Source organism: Magallana gigas, chromosome 2, assembly GCF_963853765.1.
Source record: "Magallana gigas chromosome 2, xbMagGiga1.1, whole genome shotgun sequence".
Lineage (NCBI taxonomy): Eukaryota > Metazoa > Mollusca > Bivalvia > Ostreida > Ostreidae > Magallana > Magallana gigas.
This window is the reverse complement of record NC_088854.1, coordinates 23729026-23745534: the sequence shown is the minus strand read 5'-3', so window position 1 is coordinate 23745534 and position 16509 is coordinate 23729026. Positions and strand designations below refer to the sequence as shown.

General features: G+C 33.6%; 2 protein-coding genes across 3 annotated transcripts; one reads left to right on the top strand and one right to left on the bottom strand.

Annotated features, from left to right (window-relative positions):
• Positions 1-1123: 1123 nt before the first annotated feature.
• Positions 1124-9445, top strand: LOC105323010 (cyclin-Y-like protein 1). Of its 2 annotated transcripts, XM_011421951.4 has the most exons (9): positions 1124-1635; positions 2023-2100; positions 3065-3091; positions 3902-3954; positions 4441-4626; positions 5017-5136; positions 5408-5574; positions 5907-6069; positions 6309-9445. In XM_011421951.4, the coding sequence occupies exons 1-9, from the start codon at positions 1458-1460 to the stop codon at positions 6423-6425; spliced, it is 1089 nt and encodes a 362-aa protein (XP_011420253.1). In that variant the 5' UTR covers positions 1124-1457; the 3' UTR covers positions 6426-9445. The 2 variants fall into 2 exon arrangements, with proteins under 2 accessions (XP_011420253.1, XP_011420254.1); XM_011421952.4 differs by lacking the exon at positions 3065-3091.
• A 1183-nt stretch (positions 9446-10628) lies between these two features.
• Positions 10629-16377, bottom strand: LOC105323009 (cleavage stimulation factor subunit 1). Its single transcript, XM_034443604.2, has 11 exons — positions 16213-16377; positions 14709-14836; positions 14304-14378; positions 13931-14064; positions 13211-13333; positions 12897-13095; positions 12338-12417; positions 12065-12220; positions 11413-11557; positions 10964-11044; positions 10629-10809 (listed from the first exon to the last, which is right to left on the bottom strand). The coding sequence occupies exons 1-11, from the start codon at positions 16278-16280 to the stop codon at positions 10697-10699; spliced, it is 1302 nt and encodes a 433-aa protein (XP_034299495.1). The 5' UTR covers positions 16281-16377; the 3' UTR covers positions 10629-10696.
• Positions 16378-16509: the final 132 nt, after the last annotated feature.

Sequence of the window (16509 nt, the reverse complement as noted above, 5' to 3'; positions counted from 1 at the left end):
ACTTACCCAAAATCTTGACACGCAAATAAAAGAAATACATGTGTTGTTCGCGGGGGTATGAGAAGGGATATATACTGTGTTGGAATCACTCGCCAGAACCTCTACAGAAATCAACATTTACTATGTAAGAGGTTTTTTAAAAGAGCGCCAACTGCGTAGGTGAGGACCCCCCCACTGGAAAATAAAACTGGTTAAATTTGCATGCATGTAGAAAAGTTACTGAAACTATGTTTTAGATCCCCTTGGCAAACAAGTTATTCGTAATTATTTTTCGGACCCACACACTATTACCCTACCCAAACTTGTTCCCCGAAAAGTTTCGATAATTCTGCCCCTCCCCCAACCACCACCCACGCACATTCACACACATTTTTTATCAAAAGGGAAAATTTTCTTAAATTACCATAAAGAAAAATTATTTTTGAGAAATGAAGAAGTGACTCACTTTACTCTTTTGGGTACGTGTGAATATAATTAAGAAATTTATATTTTTTTTTTTAAATTAGCGTTTGTCTGATACATGTTGCTGCCCCACCCCACCCCTTTCTTCAACAATGTCATGTGTCTTAAAAGGAACCTTCTAAAAAGGCTGACATAAAGCACGCATGTGATATCTTATAATTAAAACAGGAACATATACGTCCCTGGTCAAATATACCAGTTAACCTATTAAAAACTGTTTGCAAGCATATGTTATTCTTCAAAATACTTGTAACTGTAATATTTTGACAGGGGTCATAAACTTTGCTGTTCCTCTTATTTCACTTAATTTTTTTATCAAAGCCAATGTGCTTATTTGGGCACACCATTCATACACGTTAAACCCAATCAAGAGTTATTGCTCTTGTCAGTAGATCGATGTACCTTAATAGATTTTTTTCTCTCTGTGTTTTTTTTTATGTCAGGACAAAAACCAAGGATAAAGAGTGTCCATGAAATTAAAGCGCATCTTTTATAGTTTTAGAGAAAAAAGTATTCTGAAGGAATGCATGTGTGATCCACTTTTTGCAGTAAACACTTATAAGGTCGTCTTAGTATGGAAAATCAAAGGACAGACAACCTCCACTGTCGGTTCCCTCATTTGATCTCAATTTAGACCAATCAGAAAGAAGTTAACAAATTTCGTCTCTGCAAAGAAAATGTATTCATTTCCGGTTTCCAAAAAAAGATGAGAGAAGATATTTCCGACATTTCAGAGTACATTGCAGAAGAAGTCGATGGTTCTAAACTATGTTATGCATTATTCAGTGTGTAAGAACAGGATAGGCTTTTTATAAAAAGCTTGAAAGATCTGCGATCTTCGCTTTGAGTTGCAGGTGCTTAACGATCAGCTGGGATACCGGGTCCAGTCTTGTTTTGGCGATTCTGGTGTCGTGCGTTTGGAAATTTAAACGCATCCATTTATTTTAATCATGAAATGAAAACAGTATTGTGAAGGAATATTTATAGACTGAAAAATGGGAAATAAGCACTCATGCTGTGTTTACACGAGTCCGTCCAAAACCAGCAGAAAGCCCCAGGATGTGTACGGATATGATGAGCCGGGGATAGACGTTAGTCTAACTCCAAATAACAGGAGCGCCACCTCTCTCCCAGGGGTCCCGCACATCAGTGACAGAGAAAACTATCCAGAGGGTAAATTGATATTTAATGAACTTGATTCTTCATTGATATGGAAATTGTTTTCAGTATTGAAGTAAATTCACCATGTAAGTGTGTTTTGATAATATGGATCCAATTTTTGGTCTCTTTCCATCAGTTTTGTTTTTCTGCACATATTTTTCTTTGCCTTTAAAAAATATGTACCCCCCTTTTGACAAAGAACACAAATTTTATAGCTTGATTTGCTGATTGTAGATCTATACATGTACAATACTTTTTTCTTCGATTCAAACCTTGTGTCTATATATTGGCAAGTCTACAATACCCACCCTTTGAATCAAAATTATTTGTAGAAGCTTGTTTTATAATATTATTTTTTGTATTCATGTACTACAGCTGCTATCATGCTTTATATTTCAGATAGCAAGGAGGATCCAACATCAGATCCCAGTTTAAGGCCACTGTTCCCATCTAGATCACAGAGTGAAATAAGCAAGAGTAAGTTATCAGCTGGATTCTATAGCTAACGGAATCCTAAATAACCAAGCTAAATTCCAAATCCTGTGTCCTTGATGTTGGCTTTTCATCTATGTACCTGTATTTGGTCCATTAAAATTGTTTAGAATACCCTGGTGGTTATACATGAAGAATACTAGGTATCCAAATTACTCCATGTGAGCAAAAGTTGTGATTGACTTACGTACATAGAAGTATCGTTGTGTTCTACAACATATGGATTGGTACAAGGAGTGATACTTTTAGTTTAAGCAAGTGCTTTTACAACTTACAGATAAATTGATACATTTAAAATGTCCAAAAAAAGTGCTACAAGCTGTAAAGATTATGATGGTTTCTTTCAATTTAATGTATAGTGGTTGCTTTGCATCAAACAATCAAGGTCTAAATATCGTCCTTGTAAAACATTGGTTTTTTTTTTTTTACTAAATTAAACATTTGATTTTCTTTTATTCTTTTTAAAAGATCTATTTAACTAAAGAAAGATTAAAATTGAAATAAATCTGAAAGAAAAGGAAGATAAGATGCTGATTGCTGAACAAAGAATGAAATTACATTTGAACAAATCATATTGCGCAAACAATACATGTACTACTTGTTGGAGTTCATTTATTTAACTTAATACATGTACATATATCTTGAACTATCGGGTACTATTTTAATCCAAGATGACCAACATTTTATAAATATTTCCCTTTTCAAGAGCCACAGGTTTATTTGACAAAATGTTGAAAAATCACTGATGAATATAAACAGGCCATCTTGTTCATGAATGGATCAAAGGAATGCAATTACTGCCAGGAAGTCAAATAAATGTGAAAAAATGTTTTAAGAAGGCTTGTTTTTGATTTACATTAAACTTGCTTTGTTTTCCTGGTTTTCTCATATTTTTTTTTACCTTGGGCTTCAATCCTGAGGTGATTGAATTGTTTTCTTTTTATTTTAGATGTTAGGCACAGATCTAGATCAAAAAGTACGGTATCAGTCGGGAAGCTTTTCTTCAGCATTGACTAATGTTCTTTAATGTGTGTTTGCTGCATGTTTTAACCACTTTGGGTTTTTTATTATTTGCACTTGAATCTGTTGAAAGCTAAACACACTGTGTACATGTCCATGTCATTCTCACTATTTCTTTTTTTTTTTTAATTCTGAATCACATTAAAACACGATGTATTGTTGGTTATGTTTGCCTCATTTAGTGAAACTCTTTTCAACGAAAACCTAATTACTGTTTATTATTTTATTTTGTTTCTTGATACTGAACATTCTTTAAATTTGTATACTGTATTCTAATACATGTATTGATTTTTTTCACAGTGACAGAATAGATTATTAAATAGAAATAGAATAAAATTATTACCCTACTCTGTGTATCTTTAATTAGATTTAATCTGATAAAAAACCACTAGAAATATGTCAAAAAACTGTCATATAATCAGTAGATTTATTCTCCTATATTTATACAGATGTATTTCTTTACTAAAGTATATTCTAGAATTACTATTAGCAAAAAAGGAAAAGATTTAAAATGACTTAGGTCCAAAGTTAACAAATACAAACCATTCATTCATTTTATACTGTCAATTTGAAGACATCTTTATACTTTTTATTAAAGATTACATTGTATTATATACACCATTTCAAATTTTGTAAGTATCATACAATTATAAATAGTTTTCAGGTTATTTTGAGGTTGATTTATTACTTCATTTTTACCATATTACTTAAAAAAAAAAAAATCCCAATTCTCGATGGCTTTTTAATTCTTGGCATGTGTTTGTAGACCACAAAAACCGACGGAAGTCTCACTATGACAACAGGGTTCTACAGATACAGGTGAGTGTACAGTCCATGTCTCGATCCTTCCTTTATTTAATTTGATTTTTTATCGTGTTTGAAATTGAGATTTGATAGAACTATCGGTATGAAAAAGCTACATGAACAACACACAGTTCAAATCATGACATGCTTCATGTATCCTACATTGGTCAATGCAATTAACAATAGATTTTAAAACTGTAATTGTATCATTCACTTGCCTCTATAATGAATTTATGAAGATATATTAATGTGCTTAATTTGCATGTGTTAAAAAAAGGCACAAAAACATAATTACTGTAAGTAATTATATACATACAATGAGGAAAAGATCATCCCATGATTCGTTATGAATATGATTTTTGTTCCAACTCATGTGTTTTCATTTTTCTACCAAGACACTACTGAAATGAAATATTTTACCCCAACACAAATCCAGCAACTTTCTTTACTTAAATTCTTACAAAGTAAATCCGTTAAAATTGAATTTTTGTTAATTTTCAGAACGTCACACCAGTGCTGCGGAAGTACAGTTCTTGTTCAACCATATTCATAGACGATTCAACTGTCAGTCAACCAAATCTCAAGAACACAATAAAAGCTGTGGCCTTTGCTATCTATTTTCATATACGTAACAGGGAGAGTAATCGGACGCTGGAGATTTTTGATGAGAAACTTCACCCTCTGTCTGTAAGTCACCAGAATATAAATTTTAAAATGATCCAGAATATACCAAAGTCAATTACAATAATGATACCAGTATGTAAGTTGTGGGGGACAAGGGGGATAAGGAAGGACTAGACTCTTACTGGCTAAAACTGAAGACAATATTACTGTGTTTTGTGATATGTAACCATGTTACAAACGGAAAAAATTAGCTGGGATTGATTTGTTATGGTTTTTATGGTTTGGTTCATTTTATAATCGATTGAAGCTGTTTGTACTCTTTTTTCAGATCAATATTTTGCACAATTGTTAATGAAAACAAGAAAATTTGAGGCAAAAAATCCTTATTTTCTTAAAAATTGAGATACTTCCACAGACATTAGTTACATGTTTTTGATGTTTCTATTTCTCAAGCGAGACCAAGTCCCGGAAGATTACGATCGACGAGACCCGGAACACAAACATATTTACCGATTTGTACGGACTCTATTTAGTGCAGCCCAGCTGACCGCGGAATGTGCAATAGTTACTCTGGTATAATTTTTTGTTCATGTACATACATTAATTGTAAACCAAGTATTAAATGGTAAATTTTTCAGTTTCGAATATTTATCTCTTATGAACAGTAATTTGTTAGTCTCCAAACAACAAATATGAATAACTATTTCAAATGATAAACAACAAGTCTGTTCCTCAAATTATTTCTGATTATATTTTGGCAAAATTATGTGTATACACGTATAGGTATATATACATGAAGTAGTACTTCATACAATAGTTTTATGTTTGACATTGCATACTGTAGGTTTACTTGGAGAGACTGCTCCACTATGCTGAAATTGATATTATGCCTGCCAACTGGAAGCGTATTGTCCTGGGTGCGATACTGTTGGCGTCCAAGGTCTGGGATGACCAGGCCGTGTGGAATGTGGACTACTGTCAGATCCTGAAGGACATTGCAGTGGAGGACATGTAAGTCAGGCTCTATAGAGCATCCTTACTGTCAAGGTGTTAAAATGAATATTTTTTTTGGGGGGGGGGGGGGGTTAAATAGTTTCGCATTCTGCATGAGTGCATTTGGATCATGATATAGGTGATGCTTATATCAGAACTATTTTTAAAACTGTGAGTTGATGTGAGTGCAAAAAATATGGACAGTTACCCGTTATTATACATGTAGTATGACAATGAAACTACAAGTATTTAACCTGTCCACAAACATTTGAGTGCTGCAAAATTCGATCTGTTTCAGAAAAAACTTGTGTCCAATGTTAGTATATTGTATGTTATTTTATTTTTTCTAGGAATGATTTAGAAAGACAATACCTAGAAATGCTACAGTTCAACATTAATGTGGGATCAAGTGTCTATGCCAAATACTACTTTGATCTGCGGGCGTTGGCGGACGCCAATGATCTGAGCTTTCCCCTGGAGCCACTCAGCAAGGACCGGGCTCTCAAACTGGAGGTAATTACATGTTCCATCAATGCAAAAAACACATGCTTGTCTTACATTTGATTTTAAATTTCGATTAATAATATCACAATTTTATCAAAAGATATTGTACATACTAAAACTTATACAATGAATGATGTTACATGTAACTGTAAGCTCTTACATTAATCTGATAAAAATCAGATCTTCGACATTCTAGATTATTGACATGTTACTATACATATATATACATGCATTTCTTTCAATTACAGGCAATGTCCAATGAAGATGGTGTGGAGAGGATTAACCAGAAACCCACTTTAATTCGCTCCAACAGTTTAGACGGCATGACTGTTAACCCCAGACTCAGCGTTGCTATCATCTCCTAACCAGTGTAGTATGGCTTCAGAAGCACAACGAATAGATACCAAATTATTGTCTCTCACCTCAGTAATTACACGTGGAAAGCAGTCTTTTTTGGAGGGGTTAGAAGATTTCTTGATTTGAATATCAATGTATCTATTTTGAAATTTGTGGAAACTGAAAATGAAATTGCAATAGTTTAAGGGGTGGTTGCAAAGGAATTTGTTCTGTTGGTTTTATTGGATTTTTTCTTCTTCTTTTTTTTCTTGGGGGGAAAAGGGGGGAGGTGAAGATGCATGTAGAGGTTAATTGCATTTATATAAAAGAAGCATAATTTATTTTAAAAGTGTTAGATTTAAACCTAGTCAAGAGTTTTCCCTGTTACTGCATGTGCTTGAAATTAGAGTTTAAGATGAAACAATTTACTGTATATAAAATCAGAGCACATTTCTATTGAATTCAGTGATGTAATTTTAAAAAGGTCATCAAAAAATACAAATATAGATCCATGTGATATTGTATCTGTCAATCAAAGTCCCATGAATCAAATTCTGGAGATTTTATGTCCCATGTTGAGTAAGATGTAGAATGTGTAGACATGAAAGGTTCGGATATACAGAGCTGATTGTGTTAGATTCTGTGTAGATGTACATGTATTTATATAACTACTGTGTATGTAAAATCTAGATTCTCATTTGACACATTTATTCATCCCAATTCTGTACAGATGCTTCATGACAAGAGTTTTGAATATGGGTCAGAACCAAAGGCATTTGCGTGTACATGTACAGCAAAAAAATGTAGTTTAGGAATTTAGAAAACATAGATTTAAAATCAAGATGGAGACTTTTTGTGCCGTAGTCATAAAGAATTAGTTTTATGTGTGATAGGATTTGTTACACGACTTGGTGCTGACATTTTTTGTGCTATAATTTATTTCAATCGGTTGGAACTTTTTGATATTAAGTCCCTTGGTTAGACTGTGTATGATTAGGGGGATAGGTGGGGCCTGGAGGTATCATAGGATCAAGAGCCCAATGAAACATAATTTATAGATACAACTTTTATATGTAAATGCACATGTTTAAGCTATTAATACTGGTACTTGAAAGTATTGGAGATAATTTGTAAGAAGTCAGGAAATATACCCATTGATTTGAAATTACCGGTGTATCTCATTGGGTATTTGCATCATAAAATAAGATGGTATTTGTGGTGAAATTACCACCCCTCACAAACTTTTTCAAAGGAATTTGTGGTTTTATTAATTTTGGAGCTATCAGCACTTTTTGTAAATGATGGTTCATGGGGGGGGGGGGGGGGGGGGGAGGTTAGCACCTCCATGATAAAATGTTATGTTCAAAATGTAGGAACAGAGAACTTCATCTGAAAATAAAAACCTCATCTGCATAATGCTGCATAATTTTTCTGGAGGTATAGTAGGGGAAAGCCTTTCTCTCACTAGAATCTCATTAACCATTGATCTAAAAATGTTCTATTGGCAACGTCCTGTGTTTTGTCTTCATGTTGATTCGTCACTTTGTGTCATCATTGGATATTGTAAGTTCAGGTATCTTAAAATGGTTGTGATCATTTGTTTTTGTTTCACGATCAGTTAAGATATTAACCCTAAGAAATTTCAGTTTTTCTTGAAAATCATTTTTTAAATATATTCATTGCCCGGAGTACCGGGTATATGTATAATTGGAATACGAGTTATTCATTCATTTTTGGTGTGTTCTGGGGCTCCCTTATTTTTCTTCATTTGTAATGAAAAATCGAATGACTTGCAATTCTTATGAGATATGTTGTCTTTCAGAAAGTAAAACTAATGTAATTTTGAAGGGAAAAAATTGTCTTGGTAACTGAGTACACAAATCCCCTAGTACATGTATGAATGCTCTAGTAGATTTAATCTGTGATTACTTTTTTATGTATAAAGCATGTCATTTTATACTTTGTACAATTATGAATTAATACCATGTAGTGGATGATAATAGAAGTCAAGCAAATGCTTTGATCTGCTATATGTATGAAGAGGATTGTCACAAGCTAGTCATTTTATTGAAGTAATGGTCTCACAATGTATCATGTCAGTGTAGACAATTTCAATATACTTATACATGTACACTTATTTTAAAGAACTCATCTTTATGATATCTTTGCCACCTATATATAATCATTTTCAATGAAATCACATTTTTTCTTCTTTTTTTTTCCTAAAGTGATTTTTACATCAGTATTAATTGATGTTTCATAAATAGAGCTAAGTATATGTATTTATTGTTTGATAGTAAGGTTTGGTTTGTTCTACAAGAGGAAACATAATTTTTTATTGAAAGCATGTTTTGATTTTTTCATTTTTGTGTATTTTTATACAAGGGTCCAAGTTTGATACGTTGGAAGGGTGTTTGCAATTTAAAAACAAAATTTATAAATACAACAAATGCTTAATATCTCTTGAAGATTAGAAATGAAGATTAATTATAACTGTTTTGATGTGGTTGTCAATGTCTGAAAAACCCAGATTTCTGCTTAAGATCCCAATCCCATCTCCCAGGATTTTTATTTTAATTTTTTTTTTGGGGGGGGGGGGGGGGTAGGGGGGGGTATGCATGCAATTCTTCCTACAAAGCTTTATTTTTTCAGCTGCATGTGTAATGTCCAAGTTCTTTAGTGGTAATTTATACATGTATGTATTTGTTACTCTGACTGATGCAAAAGTTTTAAGAAAGAATAAAAGCTGGTTGTAGTAGTTATGTTTTTTTTGATTTTGGAATATAAAAAATTTTCATGTTTGAAATGTTAAAATGGAGTTGACTCAAAAATTTTCATTCAGATTTTCTTACCTTCCATGTTTTGAAAACAAGTTTTGTGCCAGTATTAATGATGCAGGCATTTTGTACATGTGTATACAAGTCTTTGTTGAATGATGATTTTAGGTTTCTAATTGTGGAACAATTTTTGTACCGTTTTATTTGTTGAATCGTTTGTGCTTTTACTTGTAGGGCTGCTTGCCAGTGTCAATAAAAAAAGAAAAGTTAAATCTTTTCAGAGTTAGTGTTTTCTTAATCAAGTATAGTTTTTAGTTCAAATGTGCTTCTTGAAAATACATGTACTGGTCACACAAACTTGACTTCATTCAAGCAAGATGTATTCCTTCGTTCTGTCACAAAACATCCCCTCATGCATTAATACAACATGCACAACTAGACAACACAGTATTGGGTTGTCACACTCCAACAACACATTATTACACAAACAAAGCCAAGTCTAGGGTTTCTGATGGGCTCTGCTAATGGTACTGATCACAAACATTTGTGAGTAGCAGAGAGGATAGAAAACCTTGACTTGGAAAGATGCAGCTTTTTGTGAAAGGTTTGAACGACAGAATTTTGTGTGAATTGTGTTGGTGAGACAATCTCATTTGACATTTTACTTGGCTCAATGTTGAACTTTTACAAATGGCTCGATGGGTTACCGTACTAGAAGACCAAACTTTTACCAAGCTTAACTACAGTAGGAGTTTGAATTACTTTACCCATCATCGTTTCCCAGTTTTTTTAACTGCATAAAGCCAAAGAAAAAATATGATTAACTCTTTTATTAAGGTGGCCAATAATTTTAAAAATAAGAATTTATTGACATATAAGCATCTTGAAAGTGTTATTTCAATGAAAATTTATTTTTAAGCAAATATATACTGGTACCACAATTTGCCAATTTTAAAAAAAAGAAAATCAACTTTGATAATATTCCAGGACCAAAGCACAAGGTAAACATTATTTGCCAAGGCCTTTTGCACTCTAACAAAACATTCTTGGTTACCATATATACTGGGGAATCATTGAAATTCGTGGGAGCCAATTTTTCTGCATTGTTTTGTAATTTCTTGGATGCATTAGTTTTCAAATGCAGTAAGAAAGATAACGCTATCTTAATTTGATTTGCCTAGGATCTAAAGTCATCAGGGAGGGCTACTCACAAATACCAAGAAAACTGAGCCACCATGAATTCTAACAATTCCACAGTATACAACTTTATGAGCATGCTTACGATTAGACTGATTACAAAATACTATCGACACATTTTATTACTCTTTAAATAAACCGTTCTACAAATCTTGTATCTGAATAACTAACTATATTTACCTTTAAAACTATATATTAATTTATACCTAAATATAACTTCATTTCTAATCAGCTGTTTTATCATCACAAAAAAACCCATTTACAGCACATAAAAAGTTTTATTGAAGTATTTACAAAATGAGAAAATGAAGTCATGATACATGTATTTAGTCTGTATCTGCCTTTCTGTACCAGAATCTTGCACGGAAATCCTCGCTGCATGTGATGAAGGCGGGGCCAGTGGGGGAGTGCCCAATGTATCGTACAGCTCCGTTATGTCCTGTGAATTGTAAAGAAATTAATGAATAGGCCTATATTAGCCAATAAAAGTACCAATCAATAAAAGAATCCACCATAAAATGAAGATCATGGGACATTGTACTGTTTAGAGATTTCAAACACATATGGATAGAACCTGTATACAAGCTACATACCCAGGGCCAGTAACCTCTGCCTCTCAGCATTCCTTGAGTCCCAGCAACACAGAGAGGTTGTGTTCTCATCAGGAAAGAAAACTGCAGGAATGAAATTATAGAATTAACAAACTGTTCTAACAAATGGTATAATGATTGGAGATTTGTATTCTTGTTCATCCACACACAATTATAACTACTGAGCAGCCAGTGAGAAGTACTGCATGGAACAAGAACCTTTTCTCTCCACTACATGAAAGAAATCAATCAAATTAACAATTAAATTAATAGAATCTGGAGAGACTGATAATGGCATTGTTTCTCAATGCAAAAAAAACCCAAAACTCAGTCTAAATGAAAGACTCTTCCACTTTAGGTCCAAAATCAGAAGTACATTGTATATTGATAGCTAATTTAGCATCAACTGCACGTCATGTCTCTTTGACCAGAGTTTACATGTGTGAACTGACTGTAATCCTCTGTGTGGTTGAACACTGCCTGTGCCCCGTGCTGCATCTTGCCGGTCATCCCCGCCCCTGTGTACACTATCAGACACCTGTTGGTGGACAGCTCCCACAGCTTGACCAAGGAGTCCTTCCCACAGGACAAAACATACTGAAACAGACCAACAGATCTCAATATTACAGACATACACATAAGATACAGTACAATCAGAAATACTCAAGCATTAGCAATCAAACATTCAGAAAAATTAATTATCATGGAACTTAATTTTCCCCATGTACATGATACAGTTTAGTGTAGATTATCAAAAATATATCTGTATAAAATAAAATTCCAAATCATCTTTCATAGTTATATACATGACAAGAAATACTTGTATAAAACAACATTTCGTTTAAAACATGACTAAAAAGTATCCTGTTTACAAAATATTTTTGCCCCATGTTATTTATGCTCAATCACAACTGTAAAAGATTTTGCCTGGTTTAAAAAGGGATTTAAATATTGAAATGACTTTAAGTTCTAAGTAACACTGAAGCAAAGAACTTTACCAGTAATAAACAATACAATATAGATGATGCATTATAATCTTAAATAGTTGATGCAAATACATGTATCCATATGTATAAAAGTGACCTGTTTTAATTGCTGTTATACCTTTGAGTTCCTGGAGAAGGTGACAGAACACACCTCTTCTCCATCATGAGCTTTCTTAAACGTGCTAATCACCAGATTGCTGACTCCATCCCAAACCTTTATATCCCCATCCAACGAGCCTGTGGCGTACAAATTGGCATTGGGGCTCCATTTTACCTAAATAAATGTATTACATGTCTTTTGAAGCAAACTGTACTTAAACTGATACATGTATCTTGAGTCTAAGTTTGAGACATCCCTGAGAATACAGCTGACATTAGACATTTTACTCACTGTAGTGACAGGGAGGGTGTGATGAGTACTGGGGTTCCTACCCACAAAGCACTGGAAGGTGTTCACATCGTACAACCTCACTGTAAACAAAATGTCGTTCTTTACAAATACACACTTCAATAATTGAAACTGATGCACTCATCTCTTCATGTACATGTATGTAAAAAAACAAGATCACATGCTGACACAATCTTTGCATAATAATGTGTTACATATCCCATGTTAAAATGACTTCACTCGCTTGTGATACGTAGTTCCAAATAAATTAAAATAGTTATTGCATGTATTGGTTCCAAGATCGACAGATGCATAAATATGCAATAGATTTCTCTCAGTTTCCTGTCTGTGTCTATCTACCTGTGTCTGTGTTATTTTTACCTGTGTATGTGTTATATCTACCAGTGTCCATGTTATATTTACTTGTGTCTGTGTTAAGTTTACCCATGTCAGCGTTGTGTTTACCAGTGTCTGTGTTATATTTCCATGTGTTATATTTACCTGCATCTGTGTAATTTTAACCTGTGTCTGTGTATATTTACTGTGCCTGTGTTATATTTACCTGTAGGATGATCCGCCCCCACCAGGAGAAAATCCCCCGAGGGATGAAATGACAGACAGCGGACTGGGGCAGCCTCCTGTATACTTTTGTAAGCTTTCTTGACAGAAGGTTTTGAATATTCAAAGAAACGAATGCTGTAGTCTGTGCTGCCTGATGCCAGAATAGAATGTGTAGGATGGAAATCTAAACATGTGACCTCCTGAAATTGTAATTCAAAAGATTTTGATTTTCATGCAATTAAAGTTTTATAAATCGATAGCATAAAATGTTGGTCAAAAATATAGAATACATATAATAGTGGAATTTGCACTTACATCTATATGATCATACAGTGTTCTAATGACTGGGTGATTTTCCATTGCTTGTTGTGGGGTTTCCATCGCAATTATTTCTGCAGGGGTGGCACTTTTGGCCAACATTCTGTCTACATCTAAGATCTAAATAATTATGTAATAAAACAAAAAATGTGAGTATTTTCAAGATGTCAATTGTGATTAATGAAGTACTTTTAATAAGTCTAAAGATAAATGTATGGACCAACTATTGACAACTCCATCTCCCTGAAAATAAAACCATGCATATATACATGTATAGACAGTAAAACTCGGTTATAGCGAAGTCCTAGGGGCTAATGGATTTACTTCATTATATCCGTAATTCGTTATATCCATTAAACGAATTCATAATAATAACTATAACATATATATCAGTAAATTCATTGTATCCAAATTCGTTATAACTGTAAATTTTGCAAAGATTTGTTAAGAAATTTACCTGGGACTCCAAAAAACTTTGCTATAACCAAGATTTTGCTATATCCCTGTTTGTACTAAACAAGTTTTACTGTATTGAAGCAAAAATACAATGTACAAATACTGCAACTTTAATCTTAAAGTTCTTCAAGTTTGTCTTTCAAGACACTGAAAAAGGAATTTAAAATGAAAGTCAACTGCCAACCATCCACACTTCCAGCCTGCCCTGGTCCATTATAGTGTAGATGGCTTGCAAATCTTCAGCAACAGTGTCTATCATACCTTGATGGAGGCATCCTCTGACCCTGTGGCAATGAGTTTCCCTGAGGAGTGGAATGCCCCAGCCCGGCATGGGCCTTTGTGGGCTGTGACATAACAAGTCTCATACAGGGCTCCCTCAGGAGATATTGACTGTACTGAAATTACAAGAAATAAGGTGTCCAAAAATGTGTCTATGGCTGCCTCAGTACATTAAACACTGCTGAAGACATGTAACTAGATCACATCTATCTAAACATTGACAGGATATTAGATATACATGTACTAGCCAATGCTGAGCAACATGTTTGTCATAACCAAATAGTCATATTAATTGATTTGAATTCATGAATACAAGTTTAACAGATAAAAAAAAAATATTTTCAAAGTGTTTTACCATCTGTTTCATATTCCAAGTCAATTCCTGAACCTGGCGCAATATTTTGTTCAATCTTTTTGCTTCCAGACAGTTCTGTTAATGAGATTAGATACATGTATTAGAACAACTTGTTCAAATGCAAAGCTAATCCAAAAAAAAACAAGTTTGTTTTTTTGTAATGAAACTTCTATCTTGTTTTAAATTTCAAGATATCAAGGAAAAAGTTCAAATTAAGGTTTTAACAAGATCGATGCTCAAGAAAAACACAGCAATACATGCATTAAAATGCCCCAATTTTCAACCTTCTGAGCGAATAGAAGTAAGCTATATACAGATATAGGATAAGTTTACATTATATAAACGCATTTAGGAGAAAATAAAACCCAACATCTGTGTATCATGTGAATAGATCCTAAAACTCACCTTCTTCTGATTCCAAGCCAAATTTGACAACTTTGAAGAGTCTGTCTGATGGGGGACAAGCAGGGTGTGCCTTGACAAGGTTAGAGAGCTGAACTGCTAACTGTTGATGTCCATCATAAAACAACTGACTGGTAAAGACAACATAAAAGAATGAATAAAAAGTACCAAAAAGGCAAAATAGTGTACATGTATATATATGCATGAGCAGGATACATGTGAAAATATATAATTTCATTACAGTACTGTAAATTCCTAAATGAACCTGAGGTATTAATAATCGGCATAGATTATATCATTTGTGGGGAAACCGATATTAAATTCTCACTATGATTTTTTAACTGTTGTGGATTATACGAAGTTAAAATAAAATTTTAGTGGTTGCAGTGGTTAGAGTAAAGACTGGCATTACCAGTACTATTAACCTGTGGTTCCATGATACAGTCGTTTGACCAGTTCCGAATAGGGTACATATTTGGAGGTGCTGTAAATGTTCCTGGGTGTTATTTTTAGATCTGATTTTTTGGCCTATATACACCATATCCCTGCTGATATAAATGCAATATTACTGCATTTAATTTTTTTTAAATAAAATTTTATTCTAACAAATTACGTGGGAAGCCATTTTACCAGTTGTGAATAAGCCGATGGGTTCCGAATAACATAACTGTTCCTATACATATGGAATGCAGATAAAAAAAAGTTTCGGCCTTAAAACTATTGATTGAACCTGTTGAATAACAGGTTTAATGCAAACATCTCAGTAATTGGTATTTTCTTAACAAGACAGTTTGATTTGCACGGAAATGACAGACAAAATCACCGTAACAATAATTTAGCCTGGTTTCTAACATCTTGTCGGAATACAGTCGCAGCTCCTCCACTTATCATTATTGTGGTACAATATGATTTATTTGAGACGGAGAAAGTCATTTAATGAAGTCCAGAAGTATTTGTTTTAATCAATCCCTTCATTAAATCCTAAAACAGAGGGAAACAAATTGGGTATTCGGAACTCGTAAAATGACGGCTCAATAAAATTCTGCATCCACTTGCGTTTTTATTTTATTTTTTATCCCGTTTGCTTTTGGGTATGTTAGAATACATACTAAACCTACATTTAAAAAAAGAAATCTTGTTACAAGTGAAAATTTAAGGCACCGACAGACGATTTTACGTGCATATTAGCGTTGCAATGACCTGGATTTATTACAAAGCGAAAGTAGGTCGAATAATCTAAGACCGATATCAAATACATGTATGACCGCAAAAAATGAAACTACAGCAGAATTCAAACAAGCATTAATACGTGTTTATATTAAAGGTATTGATTTTTTCCTCCATGTTTTATTTCATTAATTTTTTGCTATTTAACTTCTGAACTATTCGGAACTGGTCAAAATTCGGAACTGGTCAAACGACTGTACAAAAGTGTGATTGGGGGGGGGGGGCAAACACACCTGCAAATAAATCATGGTTAGGCCTATTGCATTATTGTTCGTATTACCTTATCATTAATCTGTACATTAATTCTCTGTTTTTAACTTCGGAGTCTCCGCCCAATGCACCGATCATGATTGCAAAAGACACGAAACGAAGCTAGAAAAGAAGGCAAAACCGTGAAAACGGCAAAACGCGTTTATTTTCACCGGAAGTCGTCTTTGGTTTTTGTGCTAGATGATTTCGTGCCAAAAGACTTTGGGATCTAAGGGATTTTGTCGCTTCCGCATAAAATTACTATTCGAATGATATTCTTTCTCCTAAAAGTTATAGTTTTTTTATTTAAAAAAGAAAAACTAAACTT

What these genes read in the sequence shown, in the direction of transcription:
- LOC105323009 (XM_034443604.2), bottom strand. Translation starts at nt 16,280, where the DNA reads ATGATCGGTGCATTGGGCGGAGACTCCGAAGTTAAAAACAGAGAATTA. An exon ending in CTTGGAATATGAAACAGATG is followed by an intron (nt 14,065 to 14,303) that starts GTAAAACACTTT and finishes TTGTAATTTCAG; the next exon opens with TACAGTCAATATCTCCTGAG. An exon ending in CACTGTATGATCATATAGAT is followed by an intron (nt 13,096 to 13,210) that starts GTAAGTGCAAAT and finishes TTACAATTTCAG; the next exon opens with GAGGTCACATGTTTAGATTT.
- LOC105323010 (XM_011421951.4), top strand. Translation starts at nt 1,458, where the DNA reads ATGGGAAATAAGCACTCATGCTGTGTTTACACGAGTCCGTCCAAAACC. An exon ending in CAGAGAAAACTATCCAGAGG is followed by an intron (nt 1,636 to 2,022) that starts GTAAATTGATAT and finishes TTTATATTTCAG; the next exon opens with ATAGCAAGGAGGATCCAACA. An exon ending in AGAAACTTCACCCTCTGTCT is followed by an intron (nt 4,627 to 5,016) that starts GTAAGTCACCAG and finishes CTATTTCTCAAG; the next exon opens with CGAGACCAAGTCCCGGAAGA.